Genomic DNA, 25,009 nt, shown 5'->3' on the forward strand with positions numbered 1-25,009 from the left:
GGCTGGCACAGCTGGAGCTGTGCTGATCTGAAGCAGGAGCCAGGAGCTTCTCCCAGATCTCCCACACAAGTGCAGGGGCTCAAGGACTTGGGCCATCTTCTAGTGCTTTCCCAGGCCATAGCAGAGAGCTGGATTGGAAATGGAGCAGTTGGGTCTCGAACTGGCACCCATATGGGATGCTGGCACTGCAGGCGGCAGCTTTACCCGCTACGCCACAGCACCAGCCTCTAAATCTTTTGTTACATTTAATCCTGAGAATGCATTTATAAGAGTCATTGTTGGATCAGAAGTCATAATTTTTAAAAAGGATTTTGGTAGATATTTTTTCTAGATTAGCCATCCCAGAATGTATCGGCTTGTATTTCTACTAGAAGGGTATATGGAGTTCTTATTTTTGGATATAACCATTTACATATGGCATTCCCTTATTGTTTGACATTTAATAGGATCCTAATTTTTAGTGATTTAAAAACAACACTATGGTGAGCATCCTCAGGCTTAGAAGTTTATGTGACAAATAAAAACTGCATATATTTACGGTCTACAACATGCTTTGATATCTGTTTATACATTGTGAAATGATTGAATCAAGCTATTATCTATCACCTCGCATATTTGAAACACAGAGAGCGAGCTTCCATTCATTGGTTTATTCCCCAAATGCCAACGACAGCCAGGACTGGGCCAGGTCAAAGCCTGGCGTCCAGAACTCCATTCAGATCTCCCACATGTTTGGGACCCAACTACTTGAGCACCAGTATGTCTCAGGGTACACATTCATAGAAAGCTGTGTTGGAAGCAGAGGAGCTGAGACTCAAACCAGGCACTCCAGTATGGGATATGGGTGTCCCAAACAGCAATTAACCACTGCACCACATTCCCATCTATGAGTTCACCTCTTTTGGATTCCACATGTAAGTGAGATCATGCAGTATTTGTAATTTTATGCCTGATTTATTTCACTTAGAATGACAGGATTTTCTTACTTTAAACAAATGCTTTTTATTTGAAAGGCAGAGAAGCACAGAGAGACACACACACAGAGACAAATACAAAGAAATATTACATTTGCCAGTTCATTCCCCAAATGTCTGCAACAGCTGACAGGGTTGGGCCAGACTGAAGTCAGAAACCAGGAACACAATCCCACGTGGGTGGCAGTGACCCAAAAACTTGTGCCATCACAGCCTGCCTCCTAGGGTGTGTCTTAGCAGGAAGCTAGATTCAGAAGTGGAGCCAAGACTCAGTTGCAGGTACTCATACAGGATGTGGAAGTCTCAAGTGACAGCCTAACCCCGTACCAAATAACTGCCTGACCCTTCCAGCTTTTTTGAGATACACAGAATCATTATCAGTAGTCACCCTATTCAAGGTTTATAAGTTTTAAATGTCTATTTGAGAAGTTGTCTAACTTACCTTACCATGAACTTTTCTTTTCTTTTTCTTTTTCTTTTTTTTTTCTTTTTTTTTTTTTTTTTTTTTTTTTGTGACAGGCAGAGTTAGTGAGAGAGAGAGAGAGAGAGAGAGAGAAAGGTCTTCCTTTTTCCATTGCTTCACCCCCCAAATGGCCGCTACGGCTGGCGCGCTGTGACAATCCGAAGCCAGGAGCCAGGTGCTTCCTCCTGGTCTCCCATGCAGGTCCAGGGGCCCAAGCACTTGGGCCATCCTCCACTGCCTTCCCGGGCCACAGCAGAGAGCTGGACTGGAAGAGGGACAACCGGGACTAGAACCCGGTGTGCCGGCGCCACAGGCAGAGGATTAGCCTAGTGAGCCGTGGCACCGGCCCTACCATGAACTTTTCTAAAAAAATATTTATTTATTATTTTGAAAGAAATTTGTTATTTTGAGACAGAGAACTTCCATCTACTGGTTTGCTCCCTAGATAGCCACAACGCCAGCACTGGGCAAGGCTGGAGCCAGGAGCTTGAGCTTCATCTGGGTCCCCTACATGTGTGTCAGGGGCCAAGCACTTGGCCCATATTCCACTGCTTTTCTCAGACTATTACCAGGGAGCTGGATCGATAGTGGAGCATCCGGAACACTAACAGGCGCCCATATGGGATGCTGACTTGCAGGCAGCAGTTTAACGCACTGTGCCACAATGCTGGCCCCCTTAACTGTGAACTTTGTGCCTGAATTCCTAAATACTTTCCACCAAAACAATCTTGTCTTTTAATTCAATTTTCCATGAACTTTTTAAAAGTTTTTTAAAAGCATTTATTTATTTGAAAGGCAGAGTTAACAGAGAGAGTGCTCTTCTATTTGTTGGTTACTTCCCAAATGGCCACAGTGGCCCTGGGGTGGGTCAGGCCGAAGCCAGGATCCAGGATCTTCTTCTGGTCTGCCATATGGGTGCAGGAACCCAAGCATTTGAACCATCTTCTGCTGCTTTCCCGCCTGCATTAGCAGGGAGCTAGATTGGAAGTAAGGCAGCTGGGACTTGAACCAGCATGCATATGGGTTGCTGGTGTTGCAGACAGTGGCTTAACATTGCTGTGCCACAACACTGTCCCCTCCATGAACTTTCTGAGGTAATCAGAAATGACACATACCAAATAGGCAGATTTGTCAAGAATAAAGGTTGCAAGTTCAACATGAGATAGGTGGAGAGTAAAGAATCTGTCTCTCCCTCTCTTCCTCAGGTAAAATGTAAAACACTTTTTTAAAGCTAGAAGACAGGATTTTCAATGTTTTCACCACAAACAAATGATAAATAGTTGAGGAGATGGATATGCTTACCCTGATTGGAAGATTACACAATGTATACATATATTGAAATATCACTGTGGTAGCCCATAAATATGTACACTTTTTGTTTCAATTAAAAAACTTTTAAGGGGAAAAAAAAGGTTGTGAAACTTAAGCTGGATGAAATTGACATAAGGGTCTACAATATAAGGACCTATGCACATATGGAAACTTAATAGATGACAAAAGTGGCACACAGATCATTGGAGAAGAAGGAATGAGACTATAAATGCTGTTCAGGTTCATGGTGAAAAAATGGTTCCCTACTGTTACACATACACGAAGCAGAGCTTGAACACTTTTAGAAGAGGGGCCAGCTCTGTGGCATAGTGGATTAAGTCATGCCAGCATCCCATATGGGCTCCAGTTCACAGCTCAGCTATTCCACTTCTGATTCAGCTCCTTGGTGATGGCCTGGGAAAGCAGCAGAGGGATGGCTGAAGTGCTTGGGCCCCCGCACCCATGTGGGAGATGCAAAAGAAGCTCCTGATTCCTGGCTGTTGCAGCCATTTGGAGAGTGAACCAGCAGATGGAAGATTCTCTCCCCACTCCCCGTGCTCTAGCTTGCTCTAACTCTGCCTTTCAAATAAATAAATAAGTCTTCACAAAAAAAAACTTTGAGAAGAAAATATGAGGGGGCCGGCACCACGGCACAGTAAGTTAATCCTCTGCCTGCAGTTCTGGCATCCCATGTGGACACTGGTTCGAGTCCTGGTTGCTCCTCTTCCAATCCAGCTCTCTGCTGTGGCCTGGGAGAGCAGTGGGAGACCGGGAGGAAGCGCCTGTCTCCTGGCTTTGGATAGGCGCAGTTCCGGCCATTGCAGCCATTTGGAGAGTAACCAGTGGAAGGAAGACCTTTCTCTCTGTCTCTCCCTCTCACTGTCTGTAACTCTACCTCTCAAATAAAATAAATAAAATCTTAAAAAAAAAAAGAAAATATGAGAATGTTTTTGTGGTCTCATAAGAGGGAAATATCTTAAACCAAATATAAAAATGGGCTAACCATAAAGAATAAGATTAATAAATAGAACTACATTATAGGCTGGCATTGTCGCTCAGAGGGTTAAGCCACCTCTTGTGATACCAGCATCTTATATAAGAGTGCCGGTTTGAGTCCTGGCTTCTCTGCTTCCTATCGAGCTTCTTGCTAATGCACCTGGGAAGGCAGCAGATGATAGCCCAAGCATTTGGGCCCCTGTCACCTGTTAGGAGATCAGGATGGAATTCCTGGCTCCTGGCTGTTACAGCCATTTGGGGAGTGAACCAGCAGGTAGAAGATATCTTTCTGACTGTCCTTCTATCACGCTCTTTCAAATAAATAAATAAATAAATACATCTTTAAAAAAAATAGAGGGGCTGGGGTTGTGGTATAGCAGGTAAGCCACAGCCTGTGACGCTGGCGTCTCATCTGGTTGCTGGTTCAAGTCCTGGCAGCTTTACTTTTTTTTTTTTTTTTTATTTGAAAGAGTTACAGAGAGAGGTAGAGACAGAGTGAGAGGTCTTCCATCCGCAGGTTCACTCCTCAATTGGCTACAGTGGCCGGAGCTGCGCCGATCTGAAGCCAGGAGCCTCCTGTGGTTCTCCACGTGGGTGCAGGGGCCCAAGGACTCTGGCCATCTTCTACTGCTTTCCCAGGCCATGGTAGACAGCTGGATCAGAAGAGGAGCAGCCGGGACTAGAACCGGCATCCATATGGGATGCGGCGCTACAGGCCAGGGCTTTAACCTGCTGTGCCACTGTGTCGGCCCCATGCAGCTCCACTGCTGATCCAGCTCCCTGCTATTGCGCTTGGGAAAGTGGGGAAGATGGGACCTGCACCCACGTGGGAGGACCAGATGAAGCTTCTGGCTTCAGCCTAGCCAAGCCCTGGTTGTTGTGGTTTTTTGGGAAGTGAACTTGTGGATGGAAGATTTCTCTGTTTCTCCCTGTCTTTCAAATAAATAAATAAATAAATCTTTTTTAAAAATAGCATTACATTAAAGACATGGTTAAAAAGGAAAAAAAAATACTACAGCACTGGCCTCAGGAAAAAAAATTTTTAAAGAGCCAAAAACTAGAGGAAAATATTTACAACATCTATTACTTTACAAAGGATTAATATCTAGGATATATTAAAAATCTGTAGTAAAAGGATAACTCAAGAAGAACGGGCGGGGTCTGGTGCTATGTCGCAGCGGGTAAAGCCTCTGCCTACGGGGCCGGTATCCCATATGGGCACTGGTTGAGTCCCTGCTGCTCCACTTCAGATGCAGCTCTCTGCTATAGCAGAGAAGAAGAATGGGTAAAGGACAGGAACAGGAATTTAATGGAATAGGAAGCAAGAATGACCAGTCCCTATGTGAAAAAATGTACAGCCTCAATAGTAACTTGGGAAATGTAGATTAATAATACAATAATACCATTTCAGAAATTTTTATACTAAACCAAACAATATTTAATTGCATTTTCATGAATTAAGTTTCTGAAGTACCCTCATTATTACTCTAATAAAATCCAAAAACAAATACAACTAAAATACATATTGTTCATGTGTATAAAGCTAGTAGGTTTTTTTTATGATTTATTATTTATTTGAAGGGCAGAGTTAAAAGAGAGAGATTGATCTTGCATCTGCTGGTTCACTCCCCAAATGGCTGCAATGGCCAGAGCTGAGCCAGTCTGAAGCCAGGAGCCCAGAGCTTCATCCGGTCTCCCACGTGGATGCAGGGGCCCAAGCACTTGGGCCATTTTCCACTGTTTTCCCAGGCCATTAGCAGGGGGCTGAATCAGAAGTGGAGCAGTCAGGATTTAAACTGGCGCCCATATGGGATGCAGGTACCACAGGCAACGACTTTACACATGGTACACCACGGCGCCGGCCTCAAAACTAGTTTTTTAAAAAAGAAAATTTGGTGCAGTGGTTGACACTGCTTGGGATGCCCACTTTCCACATTGGAGTGCCTGAGCTCCAGTCATGGCTCTGCTAAAGCTCGCCTTGGGAGACAGCAGGTGATTGGTACAAGTGCTTGGGTACCTGCCACCCATGTGAGAGATCCAGATGGAGTTCCTTGGCTGCTGGTTTCAGCTTGGCCCATTCTTAGCCATTGTAGGTATTTGAGAAGTGAACCAACCAGTGGTTGGTAGATGTCTGTCTCTTTCTCTGTCTCTGCCTCTTGAATACAAATATGAAATAAATAAAAATTTTCAGAAAGCAAAAATGATAATCATAAATTGAGGAGAGGGGTCCCTCTGGGAGGTAGGCCAGGGATTGAGAAAGTGTAGGAGAATGTAGATGGTATTAATAACAGCACAGCTCTAAACTGGGTAGCAAATTCAAGAGTGTTTTAGCATTGTGCCTTGTAATTTACATTTTTAGAACATTTTATATTGGCTAAATGTTAACAATTTGTCTAGGAGGTGACACAGTTTTGTCTTCTACCCCAAAATACCTATTGTTCCATGGAAGGTAATGTGTTTAAAAAAAAAAATCTGTAATCCTTTCCTAGTTATTAAATTAGGCGCACAGAAAAGTATATTTCAGGGGACCACAATGCCTGATTCTTGTATTTTGTTTCATTTATTTAATTTATTTGAAAGGCAAAGAAATGTTCTATTTATTGATTCACTTCCCAAATGCGTGCAACAGCCAGGGTTGGACCAGGAGCTGTGAGCTCAGTTGGGGTCTCCCATGTGAGTGGCAAGGACCCAAGTACTTGAGCTATCCTCTTGCTGCATCCTAGTGTGCACATTAGCAGGAAGATGGTTGGGAAGTGGAGCCAAGACTTTAACCTGGGCACTCTGATATGAGATGCAGGCAGGCATCCCAAGCAGTGTCTTAACCACTGTAACAAATATGTGTTCCTCCCAGTTCTGTTCTATGTCATATAGTTCTGTACTAGTTATACAGGTAATCCTCAAACATTTATTTATTTTGGGGAACAAGAAAATATTTTTTAAAAAAACAGTGTTGATTAAAAGAGAATATCATAATTATACACAAAAATAATCTTGAAAAAAGAAAATTGGAGGACTCACACTTCCTAATTACATAACTTAATACAAAATTTATAGTAATCAAGACAGTGTGGTGCTTGTTGATTTAAGGGAAGACAGAATAATGGAATACAATTGAGAATTCATAAATAAACCTTCACTTCTTTGATCAGTTGATTTTCACCAAGAGTGCCAAAACAGTTTAATGGGGAAAGTTGGTTTTTGGCTTTTTGGGTGTTTTGTTGTTGTTGTTTTTGTTTTGTTTTGTTTTGTTTTTGACAAATGATACCAGGATGACTGGATACTTGGTCAACGTGGAAAAGAATGTAAATACACCCCTACCTCATACCGTAAACAGATTTAACTTTAAGGATATCAAAGACCTAAATGTAAAAGCTAAAACTGTAAACCTGTTAAAAATTTGTATACATTTTTATGACCTTAGGAAGGCATTTGGCAGAGAGGTTAAGATACTACTTGGGACATCAGCATCCCCTATTAAAATGCCTGGGTTCAAGTCCTGGCTCCATTTCTATTTCCACATTCCTACTAATGGGCACCCTGATAGGCAACAGATGATGATTCAAGTAGTTGGCTCTCTGCTAACACATGGAGAGCTGGATTGAATTCCAAACTCTGGCTTCAGCCTGGCCCAGATCTGGCTTTTCTGGACATTGGAGGAATGAACCAATGGATGAGAAATTTCTCTCTCTGTCTCTCAAATTAAACAATTTTTTTCATGACCTCAGGTTATATAATGGTTTCTTTTTTTTTTTGACAGGCAGAGTGGACAGTGAGAGAGAGACAGAAAGGTCTTCCTTTGCCATTGGTTCACCCTCCAATGGCCGCCGCGGCCGGCGCACCGCGCTGATCCGATGGCAGGAGCCAGGTACTTATCCTGGTCTCCCATGGGGTGCAGGGCCCAAGCACTTGGGCCATCCTCCACTGCACTCCCTGGCCACAGCAGAGAGCTGGCCTGGAAGAGGGGCAACCGGGACAGAATCCGGCGCCCCGACCGGGACTAGAACCCGGTGTGCCGGCGCCGCAAGGTGGAGGATTAGCCTAGTAAGCCGCGGCGCCGGCTATATAATGGTTTCTTAGGTATGATGTTAAGAGCCTATGTTACCAAGGAAAAAGTACACAAATGGACTTTTAAAAAAAATATTTATCTTATTGATTTGAAATATAGTGTTACAGAGAGAGGGAGATTCAAAGAGGTCTTCCAACCACTGGTTCACTCTCCAGATAGTCGGAGCTGAGTGGATCCGAAGCCAAGAGCTTCTTCCAGATCTCCCATGTGGGTGCAGGGGCCCAAGCACTTGGGCCATCCTCTGCTGCTTCCCCAGCTGCATTAGCAGGGAGCTAGATTGGAAGTGGAGCAGCCAAAACTTGAACCGGCGCCCAATGTGATGCTGGTGCTGCAGACTAGGCCTTTAACCCTGTGTGCCACAACACTGGCCCATACAAGTGGACTTTAGAGCAAAATTGAAACCTATTATGGGCCGGCGCTGTGGCTCACTAGGCTTCTAGGTTCTAGTCCTGGTCGGGGTGCCGGATTCTGTCCCGGTTGCCCCTCTTCCAGTCCAGCTCTCTGCTGTGGCCCGGGAGCGCAGTGGACGATGGCCCAAGTACTTGGGCCCTGCACCCGCATGGGAGACCAGGAGAAGCACCTGGCTCCTGCCATCGGATCAGCGCGGTGCGGCCATTGGGGAGTGAACCAATGGTAAAGGAAGACCTTTCTCTCTGTGTCTCTCTCTCACTGTCCACTCTGGCTGTCTAAAAAAGATTTAAAAAATTAAAAATAAAACCTATTATGCTTCAAAGTACACAAATAGAAAAGTAGAAATACAGTCTATTCAATGAGAGAAGATTTTAACAAATCATATATATCTGGAAAGTATATAAGGACATATATTTAGAATATACTGAGAACTGCTACAACCTCATAATAAAAAGACAAATAATTCAGTTCAAAAAGGATAAAGTGGTGTGGGCATTTGGTCTAGCAGTTAAGACACCAAATTAGGATATTCATGTCCCATATCTGAGTGCCTAGTTTGATTCCTGGCTGTGGCTCCTCATTCCAGCTTCCTGCTATTGTAGATTCAGGGAGGTAGCAGCAATGCTAAGTAGTTGGGGTCCTGCCACCCATGTGGGAAACCTAGATGGAAATACTGACTTCTGGCTTCAGACCACCCACCCAACTGCCTGTTGCAGGCATTTGGGGAGTAAACCAGCAGACGGAGTCCTCTCTTTTCTGTCTGCCTTTCAAACAAATAAAAATTTTAAACAAAGGACCCAATAAAAGACATTTCTCCAGAGAAGATATACAATGGCCTGTAGAATCATGAGTTTTTAGAGAAATGTCAATTTAAAATGTCAGGTATTTGGCCTAGTGTTCCTACATTGAAGTCCCTGAGTTTGATTCCTGGCTTTTAACTCCAGCTTCCTACTACACAGACCTGGGAGGCAGCAGGTAATGATTCAAGTAATTGAACCTCTGCCACTCATGTGGAACACTTGGATTATGCTCCCAGTTCATGGCTCTGATGCAGCCTCTGCCATGGGAGGCACAAATGGGGACCTTTCACTGCCTGCCTATCAAACACACATGCGCGCGCGCGCACACACACACACACACACACACACACACAGATACCACTAGGATAACTGAAGTTAAAAAGCTATCTTATTGTTATGAACAAGAACATGTATTAGGAATGTAAGAAATGTAAGAACATGTATTAGGAATGTAAGAAAACTGTTGTGAATTTCTGGTAAGACGGTAAAACAGTGTGGTCACTTTGGAAAACAGTTGGCAGTTTCTCACACATTTAAACAGAAAATTACTGTATAACCCAGCAGTTTTTAAGTAATTAATTGATTAATTTGAAAGGCAGAGAAACAAGGTCTCCCAACTTCTGGTTCACTCCCCCAAATTCCTAAAATTGCCAGGGCTGGGCTAGGCGGAAGTCAGGAATTGGGAACACAGTGGGTCTCCTGTGTGGATGACAGGGACCTAAACTCATGAGCCATTGTTTGCTGTCCCCCAGGGTGTACATTAGTAGTACTCAAATCCAAACATTCCAGTATGACCCAGCAGTTCTACTCCTACTGTATATCTAAGGAATTGAAAACTCTCACACAAATATTGTGCATTCACACAAATATTGGCTAATCCTCCGCCTGTGGTGCCAGCACACTGGGTTCTAGTCCCGGTCGGGGCGCCGGATTCTGTCCTAGTTGCTCCTCTTCCAGTCCAGCTCTCTGCTGTGGCTCGGGAGGGCAGTGGAGGATGGCCCAAGTGCTAGGGCCCTGCACCCGCATGGGAGACCAGGAGGAAGCACCTGGCTCTTGGCTTCAGATTGGCACAGCGCACCAGCTGTAGCAGCCATTTGGGAAGTAAACCAACAGAAGGAAGACCTTTCTTTCTGACTCTCTCTCACTGTCTAACTCTGCCTGTCCAAAAAAAAAAAAAAAAAAAAAAAAAAAGTTCATAGCAGCATTGTTCATTATGGTCAAAAAGTGGGAAGTACTTGAGTATCATCCAATTGGTGAATGGATAAGCAAAATGTTTCCTATCCATACAATGGAATATTATATAAAACAGAATAAGGGGCTGGAGCTGTGGTGTAGAGGGTAAAGCCGCTGCCTGCAGTGCTGGGATCCCATATGGGCTCCGGTTCAAGTCCCAGCTGCTCCACTTCCAATCCAGCTCTCTGCTATGGAAAGCAGTAGAAGATGGGCTGCTGCACCTGTGTGGGAGACCCAGCAGAAGCTCCTGGCTCCTGGCTTCAGATAGGCGCAGCTCTGGCCGTTGCAGCCAACTAGGGAGTGAAACATTGGATGGAAGACCTCTCCCTCTCGCTCTCCCCCTCTCCCCCTCCCCCTCTCCCTCCCCCCCCCCCCCCCCCCCCGCCTCTCCTCCTCTCTCTGTTTAACTCTGACTTTCAAATAAATAAATAAATCTTAAAAAAAAAAAAAAACAAGGCCGGCGCCACGGCTCACTAGGCTAATCCTCCACCTTGCGGCGCCGGCACACCGGGTTCTAGTCCCAGTAGGGGCGCCGGATTCTGTCCTGGTTGCCCCTCTTCCAGGCCAGCTCTCTGCTGTGGCCAGGGAGTGCAGTGGAGGGTGGCCCAAGTGCTTGGGCCCTACACCCCATGGGAGACCAGGATAAGTACCTGGCTCCTGCCATTGGATCAGCGCAGTATGCCGGCCGCAGTGCGCCAGCTGCGGCGGCCATTGGAGGGTGAACCAATGGCAAAGGAAGACCTTCCTCGCTGTCTCTCTCTCACTGTCCACTCTGCCTGTCAAAAAAAATAAAAAATAAAAAAAATAAACACAGAATGAAATGGTGACTTAGGTCATAACATGGAGGGACCTTGAAAACATATCCAGTGACAGAAGCCAGGTACAAAAGGTCACATTGTATGATTTCATTTTTATGAAATGTCCAAAATAGACAAATCAACAGAGATAGAAAGATTAGTGGTTGCTAAGGGGCTGGGAAGAAGAAAATGAGGAATAATTGCTAATGGATATGGAGTTTCTTTTTGAGATGATAAAAATATTCTGGAATTAAATAGGGATGATAGTTGCATAACCTGTGAATATACCAAAATCCACTGAGTTGTGTACTTAAATGCATAATACGTAGATTATATCCCAATAAAGCTAGGGTTTGGAGGATTTTAAGTGTCTGGAGTAAAATTTTGGGATATTTACAATGTATTATGAGAGAAGCTGCTGATATTCCTCCCTTATTTCATGAGTGTATGGTTGTGGTCCCAAGTTTATTTGAGAGTAAACTTGGAGGTAGAAAACTGTCTAATTCTTCTAAAGGCTCTTTGTTGTTAAGCCCTAGAACTCTGCTTCTTTTTCTCCTCGGGAAATCTGTGTAAGATACTTGAATGGTTAGATATTCTTTGAACAAAAATGAAGATGACAGAAATCATTTAAAATGCTTCTAAAATAAATAAAAATGCCCCTAGATAAATAAACATACTTTCATTTACCCGGTGTGTCTTGCCATATGCTGATACTTACTTTCCATTGAATTGTGGATATAATCTAGATTTAGAAATTCATATTTTATTTGCACTGTATGTTTGGGAAAGTCCTAACAATCCACCCAAATTGAAACATGACCCTGATGTAAGAGAGAATATTAACAGAAAATGCTATATTACAGTTTTCATGGGAACTTTGCCTGTCTTTATAGACTTGCTAATTACTTCCACATGAGTTTTTTAAAAAAATTATCCTTCCCTCCCTTATTTAATTGGGAAACTGAGCCAGTGCTTATCTGAGAGTTTAAGGCTTAAGGCAAATAATAAATAAGAGATTATTTCCTTTTGCCCTAGCAGTTAAAATAATGATTTAAAAATATGTATTTTTTCTTGACCTGTATTTTTCAACCATAAATTTCAGAAGGATAATAAGAGATGGATAGGGAACCCATAGATTAAGAGGCATAAGAAATATATCTATCACTTGAACTTTTCAGTAATTTTGTAACCTGATTCAGATGTTTTTAAAAAATATAGACAGTTATATATTTGGTTTTTTTTTTTTATTTTTTTATTTTTTTTGACAGGCAGAGTGGACAGTGAGAGAGAGAGACAGAGAGAAAGGTCTTCCTTTGCCGTTGGTTCACCCTCCAATGGCCGCCGCTGCAGCCGGCGCACCGTGCTGATCCGATGGCAGGAGCCAGGATCCAGGTGCTTTTCCTGGTCTCCCATGGGGTGCAGGGCCCAAGCACCTGGGCCATCCTCCACTGCACTCCCTGGCCATAGCAGAGAGCTGGCCTGGAAGAGGGGCAACCGGGACAGAATCCGGCACCCCAACCGGGACTAGAACCCGGTGTGCCGGCGCCGCAAGGTGGAGGATTAGCCTATTGAGCCACGGCGCCGGCTACAGTTATATATTTGAATTCTAACTGGGTATTTGATATTGAAGAATTACTACAAAAGTTTAGCAGTAATAATGGTGATGTGATTCTTTCTCCTTTTTGTATAAATTTCAGAAGGATAATAAGAGATGGATAGGGAACCCATAGATTAAGAGGCATAAGAAATATATCTATCACTTGAACTTTTCAGTAATTTTGTAACCTGATTCAGATGTTTTTAAAAAATATAGACAGTTATATATTTGAATTCTAACTGGGTATTTGATATTGAAGAATTACTACAGAAGTTTAGCAGTAATAATGGTGATGTGATTCTTTCTCCTTTTTGTCAGTCCCTACCTTATAAAGATACATACTGAAATGTTTACAGATATGATCTGGGACTTGATTCAAAATAATATGGGAAATTTTGAGTGTAGGCAGTATAGATGAAATATGATTGACCATTAATTAATAATTATTGAAGCTGGGTGATCTAATGTGAGGATTTATTATATTTTTATTTGTGCTTGAACTTCTCCACAATAAAACATTTAAATTTTAAATATATATAGTGAATAAATTACCAGGATAGTGAGCATAGGTAAAACCTGCTAGTTTGTGTGTGTTTATCTGTCAGCCTCTGTAATCACCAGTCTGCTGGCCCAGTAACTGAAGGTCTTGTGTACTAATGAGCTCTTAATTTGTAGGAGAGTTTGGGACAAGGCATTGTTGGCCTGTTGATATCTACCTGTGTACCCACTCTTTGGTCATCTCTGTAGTAACACTGACTACATCTGTCAAGTGGAACATAAAGTTCAAAGGACCCATTCCATTCTGATAATTTGGGGTGAAAAGTTGAGGCAATATTATACTTGAATCTTTGGCTTAAGTATATTGATTGGTTCTCTGAAATTTTCTATCCAGTTTTAAGTATTTGTAAATCAAGCTTAGTATTAATGATTTTTTAACCTAATGATATTTATTAATACTTATTTATGAAGAAATCATTATCTTCTGAAGTATCATTTTCATTTAGTGTGGGTTAATGTTTGACCAAGTCTGACTTCTATTTTCAGCCCTGATGACATGAGACAGAGAGAGAGAGAGAAGCCTGTTAATTGTCTGCATTCACACCCCTCTAAAGGACAGTGGCTGTTTAGAGACTCCCACCTTTCTCAGACTTGACTCGCTAGGAAGAGATGTCTTTCTTTAGATTCTGTATACTTGCTTAGTTAATGTTTTGCTGGTGAACATTGCTTTTTCAGGAAGATTAAGAGAGATTAGCTAACAACAAGTTAGATTTTGACCAAATAGTTTTACTTAGCTAAAATATGAAAAAGACTTACATATTCTTTTATTCCACCGATTTGGTGTGAAGACCGTGTGGCCACTTAAATTTTCTTAATCAAGGTAATAGCCACGTAGAAATCTAAAGATGTCTTTCGGCCCTACTTAAGACATACAGGTGGGATATTAGTGACTCTTCCCTACCCACCTCTTTTTCTGTCAGTTGTATATTTGGGTGAAGCTTAAATTTCTGGTGAGTTTGGTGACATTAAAGCAGAGGTGAGTGACTGTCTTGACTATTTGATATGTGGGACACTATTGCCTTTCTAAGACCAGAATGTTTATAAAATGTGGGCTTCGCATTGTTTGTAACATTGCTTTCTCCCCTGCTTCTCCCTTTTACTCTTCAGCTGGCAATCCTTTGGTCCAGCAAGGTGGACAGCCGCTCATTCTGACCCAGAATCCAGCCCCAGGCCTGGGCACAATGGTTACTCAGCCAGTGTTGAGGCCAGTTCAGGTCATGCAGAATGCCAATCATGTGACTAGTTCCCCCGTGGCTTCGCAACCAATATTCATCACTACACAGGTGAGTAAAACTGAGTTCTGGGATTGGTAGAGCAGGGAAAGACTGCCTTGCTTCGGGTTCCTGAGACTTGTCCTTTGACCAGCTTTCTCATTGGCTGTGTGGTAATCGGATACTGATCTTTGTAGAAAGCCTAGCATAGCTTCGTGGCTGTGTTATTGGCTCCTCCATATCCCCTTAGAGGTCTTTTAAATGATTGAATGAAGGTCTGGACAGAAATTAATGGGAAAACTTGGATTAGGAAGCCTTCACACGTGGCTCTAAAACGATTCACCCTTTGCCTTGGGGTTGCTTTTCTTCCCGTGGGGTGAGTTAATTGACTTTTGGAGGTCTGTCTATGAAATTGGGAATATGATGGAGATCTCTGGAAGAGGAGGAGGATGATTTATGTGATATATAATGTGGTGATTTGAGGTTAAAATCCTGATTCTGAGTATGGAATCTAAAGGTGAGTATTTTTCCTGGGGCTTCCTGAGTTTACCCTTTTCATAAACTTGCCAGAGATTTATGGGCTTGAGGCTGACTTTGGTAACAGTTTCTTAGGATTGCTTATGTTGACTCATACTGATGAATACTCTTAGTATTTTTCCTTTTATGCTTTTTAACAGTTTGGAGGCCATTTTGTGGTTACGTTTTTTTCAGCTGCAGCTCTCTTAAATCAGGAAATAGGTTTACATTTTTTGCTCTTACGTGCCAAAGCTCCAGTTTTGGTATTTTGTCACTCAAAAATTTGCCAAATCTCCTAAATTTCTACATCTCAATCATTTAGAAGCTCTTAACTCTAGAGAGAACCGTTAGGTTAAAAGTGTGAAAATTTTTTTGGATACAGGTCATACTGCAGTCTTTGCTAGTGTTAGTGGACTCCATATTAAAGATCATTTTGCTTTTTAATACAGGGATTTCCTGTAAGGAATGTCCGGCCTGTACAAAATGCAATGAATCAGGTTGGGATTGTGCTGAACGTACAGCAAGGCCAAACGGTTAGACCAATTACACTAGTCCCAGGTAAGGAAAAATGTCTCTCCACTTGGAATAAACTGGCATCCAGATTTGCTTTTATTGTTGGAAATATTCTAGGTCACTTAAAAATGTACTGAAAAAAATAACAATCTTAATGATTTAAGCCAAAATTAAAAAAAGTTTCTAACCTTTGGCCAGGGTGGTGGCTTTATTTATTTTTCTGTTTAGCTTTTCACCACCCTTCATGAGGCACTAAAATGGGTTATCTAGTCATCTTCAGTAACTGCTGTTTCAGTCAGCTATTACGTCTATCCTGAAGGAAAATTATCAATACAAACTACCAAATTCTGTACTCCTCAGACATCTGCTCACCTGGTGGGATTATAAACTTTATTTTGCTTTAATTTTATACACAAATTTTAGATATTAATAAATGGAATATATACCCTTTGAATAATACTACCAGTGACTAGATAGAATTTTAGGAATCTAAAGATTGGATTTTTAAAAATCTTACAAATTCCTCCACACATTTCTTGTGTGTAAGTTTACTGTAATTTAGGCCAAAAAAAAATTAGTTGCTTGTAAAGGTATATCTGTAGCTTATCTTGTGAAATATTTGAGTGTTTTCTCAGAACCTGCAGGGTTGTTTTTTTGGCCTTCAGTCTAAGCAGCTTAGCCTATCATGTTCTGATATTTCTTAAATATTTCTCAGTGGAATTGTCTCCAGAGATGTTCTCCTTTGGGACAGTCTACTGGAATGGCACAGTCTGTCTTCTGTGAGTGTATGTATGAGAGAGGACTTTTTCAGTGTTCTGAGAAAGAAGCATCCCTTTTTTCAGGATCAAGTCTGCCCTTTGGCTTATATGCACCCATACTGTCTCCCACCCTTTGTTCTGCAGTACTGCTCTGAAGCTACTGATTGTGTTTAAGGCAGTGTGGTAAGGTGTTTGGGTAGGGGGGACTTGATGGGAATCTTACTCGATTTAATGGTTTTAGGTTACCTAATTTCTGTTAGGGGAATGTATTTCACCAATGTGGACACCTGTATTTTTAGACTTTAGAATCTGTGCTACTCCTAGTAACCTGACAGTTGTCAGTTTGGGGAAATAATCTTTCCCTGTCTTAGTATTTCCAGTCAAGGCAGGGAGCATTTGTTGTAGGTGAGCTTACTGATCAGTATTTGTCTCTTCTTTGTCTCTCTTTTGAAGCCCCAGGCACCCAGTTTGTTAAGCCGACAGTTGGAGTTCCCCAGGTGTTCTCTCAGATGACCCCAGTGAGACCAGGCTCCGCAATGCCAGTGAGGCCCACCACCAACACTTTCACCACCGTCATCCCAGCCACTCTGACCATTAGGAGCACCGTCCCACAGTCCCAGGCCCAGCAGACCAAGTCTACACCCAGCACTTCCACCACTCCCACTGCCACACAGCCGACCTCACTGGGACAACTAGCTGTTCAGCCTCCAGGCCAGTCCAACCAGACCTCAAATCCCAAACTAGGTAAGGCTTGGGAAGACAGTGGCAGAGCTGGGGTGAGGTGGCGGGTGGAGAGCAGATGATCACCTGGTCAATGTAGCTCCCTCCTTCCCCTCTCCACCTGCAGTGAGCATTGCCAGCTTTGTCACTGTGAAGCGACCTGGGGTGACAGGTGAAAATAGCAATGAAGTGGCCAAATTGGTGAATACCCTTAACACCATCCCTTCCCTGGGCCAGAGCCCTGGGCCAGCAGTAGTATCCAACAACAGCTCTGCCCACAGCTCTCAAAGAACCAGCGGACCTGAGTCTTCAATGAAAGGTACAGTAGGCTGAGAACCTCTGAGCAGCAGTCATTGAAAAATTTTAATAAAGTATTTATTTTATACTCTGAGGGAAATAAAAAAGAACATAGTTGCTGCAGTCTGTTTTCACAGATACTAATGTAGTGAAGAGTACAGCCAGTTGTGAAAAGTGTAACCAAAACAGCTCCAAGGAATTCTGTGTATGGATTGGTGAAATGGATTGACTGATCAGAGATGGTTGGAATAATCAAAGGTGGCTTCATGGAAGAAATAGTTTTCTGAACAAGACTTTAAAGTTGGGATTTGGATAGAGGTTTTTGTTTGTTTTAAGATGTATTCATTTATTTAAAAGACAGTTACAGAGAGAGAGCTCTTGCGTCTGCTGGTTCACTCCCCAAATGGCCGCAACGGCCGAAACTGGGCTGATCCGAAGCCAGGAGCCGGGAGCTTCTTCCAGGTCTCCCACATGGGGCAGGGGCCCAGACACTTGGACCATCTTCCACTGCTCACCAGGCACATAAGCAGGGAGCTGGATCAGAAGTGAAGCAGCGGCCGGCGCCGCAGCTCACTAGGCTAATCCTCCGCCTAGCGGCGCCGGCACACCAGGTTCTAGTCCCGGTTGGGGCGCCGGATTCTGTCCCAGTTGCCCCTCTTCCAGGCCAGCTCTCTGCTGTGGCCAGGGAGTGCAGTGGAGGATGGCCCAGGTGCTTGGGCCCTGCACCCCATGGGGAGACCAGGAAAAGCACCTGGCTCCTGGCTCCTGCCACCGGATCAGCGCGGTGCGCCAGCCGCAGCGCACTGGCCGCGGCGGCCATTGGAGGGTGAACCAACGGCAAAGGAAGACCTTTCTCTCTCTCTCTCTCTCTCTCTCTCTCACTGTCCACTCTGCCTGTCAAAAAAAAAAAAAAGTGAAGCAGCTGGAACTTGAACCAGTGCCTGTATTGTATCCTGGCACTGCGGGTGGAAGGTTAACCTTCTATACCACAGCCCTGGCCCTGTGGATAGAGGGTTTCAGTAGGAGGGTAAGAGCATAGTGAGGGTTTTCAGTGGTCTAGAGCAGCAGTTGACAAACTTTTTGTCTAGGGCCCAGCATATTTTAGACTTTGTGCATCATCTGAGCTCTGTTGCAGCTGTTCATCTGTGCCATGTAGTATAGAAGCAGCCACAGATGACCCATAAATTAGTGAATATGGCTGTGTGCTCCACTGAGAATACTCAGGGTCTCTGAAATTTCAGTTTCATGTAATTTTCTGTGTCAGAAAATTTTATTCTTTTATTTATTTATTTATTTATTTATTTATTTTGACAGATAGAGTTAGACAGTGAGAGAGACAGAGAGAAAGGTCTTCCTTCCATTCTACGGCCGGAGCTACGCTGACCCAAAGCCAGGAGCCAGGCGCTTTCTCCTGGTCTCTCATGCGGGTGCAGGAGCCCAAGCACTTGGGCCATCCTCCACTGCCCTTCCGGGCCACAGCAGAGAGCTGGACTGGAAGAGGAGCAACCGGGACCAGAACCCGGCACACATATGGGATGCCGGTGCCGCTGGCGGAGGATCAACCAAGTGAGCCACAGCAACGGCCCCAGAAAATGTTATTCTTTTGCTTTTATTTCAGCTATTTAAAAACATGGAAACCTTTAACCAACAGTGCTGGGAAAACTGGATATTAATTTTTCAGATAATGAAATTAGGCCCATACCTTATACCAAATACAAAAATTAACTCAAATTGGATTGGATCAAGATTTAAAAATTCAAGAAAAACTGTAAAACTCTTAGGAGAAAATAAGTGAGAAAATCATCGTGGTACTGAATTTGACAATGTTTATCTTTCTTGGAGATGACTCTAAAAACAGGCAAGAAAAGGGAAAAAAAAAGATAAATGTATTACATCAAAATTTAAGACTTTTGTGCAGCAAAGTACTGTTACCAACACATTGAAAAGACAACCCACAGAATGGGAGAAAATATTTGCTAATTATATATATGTAAGTGGTTAATATCTAGAAAAATGCAGTACTCCTACAACTCAAGTAAACTGGCAATTAAAAAATGGGCAAGAGGCTAGCGCTGTGGCCTAGCAGGTAAAGCCACCGCCTGCCATGCCAGCATCCCATATAGGTGCTGATTCAAAACCTTGCTGCTCCACTTCCGCTCCAGCTCTCTGCTATTGCCTAGGAAAGCAGTAGAAGATGGTCCAAGTCCTTAGGTCCCTGCACCTGTGTGGAAGACCAGGAAGAAGCTCCTGGCTCCTGGCTGTCTCCCTCTGCCTCTCTGTAACTCTGCCTTTCAAATAAAATTAATTAATTAATTAATTAATTAAATAAATCTTTTTTAAAAATAGGCAAAAGAGCAGGTGTTTTAACTTTATGGCCAAGATGCTAGGGCAGATACCTGTGCCATATCAATACCTGGGTTCTGACTCCAGCTTCCTGCTATTGTAGACCCTGGGAGGTGGTGGTGATAGCTCAAGAAATTGAGTTCCTGCCACCCACATGGGAGATTGGATTGGGTTTAGGTTCCTTGCTCCCACCTTCAGCCTGGTCAGGTCCCAGCCATTATGAGCATTTGGGCAGTGAACCAGCGGATGGGAGAATATCTGTTCATTTGTCTATCTCTGTCTCTCTGCCTCACAAATTTTTTTTAATGGACAGAAGACTTGAATAGACATTTCTCCATAGAAAAGTATAAAATGGCCATAAGCATATTTAAAAATCTCAGCATCACTATCATTAGAGAAATGCAAATCCAAACTACAGTGAAATAACTTATTAGCATAACTACCATTAAAAAAAAAAAAAAAAAAAAAACAGAAAATCAAAAATGCTGGTGAGGATGTCGAGAACGTAGAACCTTTCCACACTGTTGGGGGAATATAAATGATGCAGCTACCATGGAAAACAGTGTGGTGGTTCTTCAAAAAATAAAGGTACAGTTATCATATGCACTGGGAATTCCACCTCTGGGTATATCCCCAAAAGGATTGAAAGGAAGGACTATGGGCTGGCACTGTGGTACAGGAGGTTAAGCTACCATCTGCAATGCTGGCATCCCATAAGGATGCCATTTCATGTCCCGGCTGCTCAACTTCCAATCCAGCTCCCTGCTAATATACCTGGGAAGGCTACAGAAGATGGCCCAAGTGTTTGGGCCCCTGCCACCTAAGTGGGAGACCCAGAGGAAGCCCATGGCTCCTGGCTTCAGCCTCTCCCAGCCCTAGCTGTCATCGTCATTTGGGGAGTGAACTAGCAGATAGAATTTCCTCTCTTTCTCTTTCTCTTTCTCTGTGTGTGTTTGTGTGTGTGTGTATGTGCGTGTGCACACGCACACACTTTTTCCTCTCTCTAATTCTGACTTATAAACAAATGCATAAATCTTAAAAAAAGAGGAATTAGAACAGATGCTAGTACACTCATGTTCATAGCATTATTTACAACAGCTGAAAAGTGAAAACAATCCAGGTACCCGCTGATTGAACAGATAAGCAAAATGTGACCCAGACATCCAGTGACATACTAGGTTCCAGAAGGAAGGAAATCTTTCCTTCCTTCCTTCCTTCCTTCCTTCCTTCCTTCCTTCCTTCCTTCCTTCCTTCCTTCCTTCCTTCCTTCCTTCCTTCCCCCCTCCCTCCCTCCCTCCCTCTCTCCCTCTCTCCCTCTCTCCCTCTCTCCCTCTCTCCCTCTTTCTTCCCCCTTTCTCCCTTCCTCCCTCCCTCTCTCTCTCCCCTCCCTTCCTCTCTCTCTCCCTCTCTTTCTTTCTTTTTCCCCCCAAAGAAACCTTTTATTTAAGGAATACAGACTTCATGCATTTCTTAAGTACAACTTTAGGAATATAGTGATTTTTCCCACCTTACCCACTCTCCCACCCCTCCACCTCTTCCCTCTCCCATTGCCCGTCCCCTTCTCCACTAAAATTGATTTTCAATTAACTTCATACATGGAAGACCAACTCTACTGAGTAAAGAGTTCAACAATTTGCAGAGTAAAAATAACCAAAAACAAAACAAAAAACCGTTCCTCAACAGTGGAGAGGAAGGAAATTCTGACATAGACTACAGCACTGGTGAGTCTTGAGGACATTGTGCTGAGTGGAATAAGCCAGCCAGTCTTAGGACAGATACTGTATGACCCCATTTATTAAAAAAAAAAAAAATCCTTCCTAACCAGAAAAATAATGTAAAAGTCAGTCTTTCCTCACAGGCCAAACAGAAACTGGTGACTGCCTTGCCTTTGATATACAGGCTACAGCTGGCCGACTCCCAGCCTAGAATTAGAAGAGTAGAAGGAGTGTGCTTCGAGCGTGGTGATCTCATGCTTCCTTACCTAGTGCATACTTGTCAGGGAGTATGTATGTTCTTGCCAGTATTGTCACATTAATCTTATCAATTCTTACTTCTTGCAGTGGCCTCTTCCATCCCAGTGTTTGACCTCCAGGATGGTGGACGGAAAATTTGTCCACGGTGTAACGCTCAATTCCGTGTCACTGAAGCTTTGCGAGGTCACATGTGTGTAAGTCATCCTGCCTGTGATGGGGTCCCGCCTAAGTGGCTGCCACGTCATAGACCTCCTCCTTCACATGGGGAGCCTAGGAAGCAGGGGCTCTGAAATGACCCAGAAGCTTTTGGAAGTTTGTCTTTCTCTTGCTCTGTTCTAAAAGAGCTGCATACTTTGGAATGTGACAGGAAATATTTAAAGACCCTTCAGTAGAACATATGTGACCTTACTTTCTTAGCATAGGAGAACAGGTTTGTTAAATAACCAGAACCGTCTACCAGAGAGCTTGGGGCCAAATTATGTGAGTGGTTAACAGATATAAGACAGGCAGGGGTAAATATACACTGTAAACCCTGTAGAAAACTGAGGCATGAAAGCCGGCTGACAATACCTAGAACTAAAATATTACCAAGGAATGTTATTGAAATGAAGGAGTTAACACACCCTGGCTCTCAGGATAATGATTCCATATCTTCCTTCTTTATAGTACTGTTGCCCAGAAATGGTTGAGTATCAGAAGAAAGGAAAGTCTCTGGATCCTGAACCCAGTGTCGCATCAGCAACAAAGCCACCGTCCCCTGAGAAAACAGCTCCTGTTGCTTCCACACCCTCTTCTACACCTATTCCTGCTTTGTCACCACCTACCAAAGTACCAGAGCCAAATGAGAATGTGGGGGATGCTGTGCAGACCAAGCTCATTATGCTGGTAGATGACTTTTATTATGGACGGGATGGTGGCAAAGTAGCCCAGCTCACGAACTTCCCTAAGGTCGCCACATCTTTCCGATGCCCACACTGTACCAAGAGGCTGAAGAACAACATTCGGTAAGTGTTGAAGAGCCTGGGAGGTCGCCTTGGACAAGAGAAGACTTTAATTTTCTTTTATGTTAAGTCCTTGAATTTGAAGAATGATCCCAACAGTTATGCTGTCTTGCTGGGAATTGTTATAAAACGGTAACTAGTTCTATAGAAGGAGACATTGTAATAAAAGTTAACTTCAGATAGAGTAAAGGAGGCCAATGCATTTCCTTCCATAGTGTTTTCTTAGTTTCAGGAACCCGTTGTCTTTCTGGGCTCCAAAAAGGACTGTCACAAACGAGAAGTTTGTGGGGTACCAGGGAGCAGGCAATGTTTGTTCTGTGATGCTACCATATATTTATCAAAGGATACTGATTTTTTATGTTTTCTGTACTTTGTGCTGTGCTACAGATTCATGAACCATATGAAACATCACGTAGAACTTGATCAGCAGAATGGTGAGGTAGATGGTCATACTATCTGCCAACACTGTTACCGCCAGTTTTCCACTCCCTTCCAGCTCCAGTGTCACTTGGAAAATGTTCATAGTCCCTATGAATCTACTAGTAAGTTTGGGAACTCTTAAACTCTAGGGGGATATACCTTGCTCTTCACACACTGAATAGCACTGGGGGAGCCTGTTCTGTTGAGTCACATGTGGGTAACAGTATAGAGGAGATACTTCACACATCACAACTGAGTTCTACTGACCCTGTTTTCTTACTGCCTACTTTGTTCAAGCATGAGTTGAGTTTAGTGCTAGATTCTAATTTATTAGGGGATTTGTTCAGGAACCACTCTAGAGAAACACATGTCAAGGATTTATTGCTTAGGCTGTTCTTATTTGGACCTCCACTTAGTATCCTGATGGGCTATACGTAGGATAAAATACACCATGATAAAGTACTTCATCATTAAGACAGTGCTTTCAGTGAAATACTTGATGAGTTTGGGGTGTTACCTACACTGTACACCTCACAGATGAGGGAACTCAAGCTCACAGTATTGAGACCCTTGCTTAAGAGAATACATCTCCAGTAAGATGACACTGAGAATTTGAACCCAGACTTAAGAATATATCTAATAACCTTTAGGAGATGTCCAGTTTTGTTGAAAAGATAAAAATTATGTAAATGTAGGAAAATCTGAGAATAAGCTAGTATATTTGAATGTTTACATTGTATGAAACCAGTGATAGGGGCCAGCACTGTGGCACAGCAGGTTAAATTGTCTCTTGAGATGCCGGCATCCCATATTGGAGCTCCAGTTCAAGTCCCAGCTTCTCCACTTCTAACCTAGTGCTCTCCTAATGTACCTGAGAAACACTGGATAATGGCCCAAGTGCTGATGTCCCTTCCACTCACATGGGAGACCCAGATGGAGTTCCGTGCTCCTGGTTGTGACTTAGCCCAGCCTTTGCCATTGCAGCCGTTTTGGGAATGAACTAGCAGATGAAGGATCTTTCTGCCTCTCTATCACTCTACCTTTCAAATAGATAAATAAATAAATCTTTAAAAAAGGGAGGAAGGGGGGGAAAAGGAAGGGGAAAGGGAGGAAAGGAAAGAAAAGGAGGGAGGGAGGGAAAAGAAAGAAAAAACAGAAGTGGTCCTAATGGCCAGGTTTCACAGAAAATGCTGCCTAAACTTTTAGGATTTAAGTGGGTGCGAATTAGTAAGACAAGTTTTTAGATGATTGGAAGCATGTTGAATAATGAAAAGAATAATAGAGAAATGTGCATGTTTTCTTTATAAACCTGCAAATTAACTAAAAATGAATTAAGCAGTAAAGACATCTGTTAGGTCCTGTATTTGAGAGATCTAGTGGGGAGCCGGCTTCAAGTTCAGAGCTTGACTGTCTTGCTCTGTTTCTTCATTCTTTTGTGTGGATCATGAGCACGGTAGCAGTTAATCTCATGTTCTACACTCAGGCACATAATTGTCCAAAGAAGAGAACATTCTTCCTCTGTCTTCCTGCATCTGTTTCTTGTGTGTAAGGATTGGGTCGTAGGGCTGTTCCTGAACCAACTATAGGCAAGGTGAATGAGATTCTCGTGAATGACTTAGATGCTAGTTCTGGTCAGTAGAAATACAATGTGAACTTATATGTCATTTTAATTTTTTCAGTAGTCATTGTAAATAAATTTTTTAAAAACAATTTTAATAGTATATTAAATCTATCAAAAATATAAAGATACTTCAAAAATGGAAATATTATTTTGGTGCAGAGAAATTTTAAAATCCATGCTTAGTTTTTTTTTAATAATGCGCATTTTCCATGAACATTCTGAAGCACTCTTCTATGCTTAGATTTCAAAAATTTTTTGCACCAAAATAAACTTGTCTTTTTATTTATTTGAGAGAGAGGAATCTTCCATCCACTGGTTCACCCTTCACATGCCTACAACAGCCAGGACAGCGAGACTGAAGCCAGGAACTTAATCAATGTCTCCCATGTGGAAGACAAGCCATCACTTGGCTGCTTCCCAGGTTGCACAT

General features: G+C 42.9%; 1 protein-coding gene across 21 annotated transcripts in view; it reads left to right on the top strand.

Annotated features, from left to right (window-relative positions):
- POGZ (pogo transposable element derived with ZNF domain) overlaps positions 1–25,009 on the top strand; it is a 60,941-nt gene that overhangs the window by 21,780 nt on the left and 14,152 nt on the right. For 12 of the 21 annotated variants that reach the window (XM_051856070.2, XM_051856077.2, NM_001375378.1 and 9 more), the window contains 7 exon segments: positions 14,314–14,489; positions 15,383–15,491; positions 16,658–16,948; positions 17,025–17,243; positions 21,625–21,731; positions 22,204–22,541; positions 22,926–23,080. In XM_051856070.2, the coding sequence (XP_051712030.2) occupies positions 14,314–14,489; positions 15,383–15,491; positions 16,658–16,948; positions 17,025–17,243; positions 21,625–21,731; positions 22,204–22,541; positions 22,926–23,080 (1,395 nt within the window). 21 annotated transcript variants of the gene reach the window in all.

The sequence above is a fragment of the Oryctolagus cuniculus genome, chromosome 7 (assembly GCF_964237555.1).
Source record: "Oryctolagus cuniculus chromosome 7, mOryCun1.1, whole genome shotgun sequence".
In the NCBI taxonomy this organism is placed as follows: Eukaryota; Metazoa; Chordata; class Mammalia; order Lagomorpha; family Leporidae; genus Oryctolagus; species Oryctolagus cuniculus.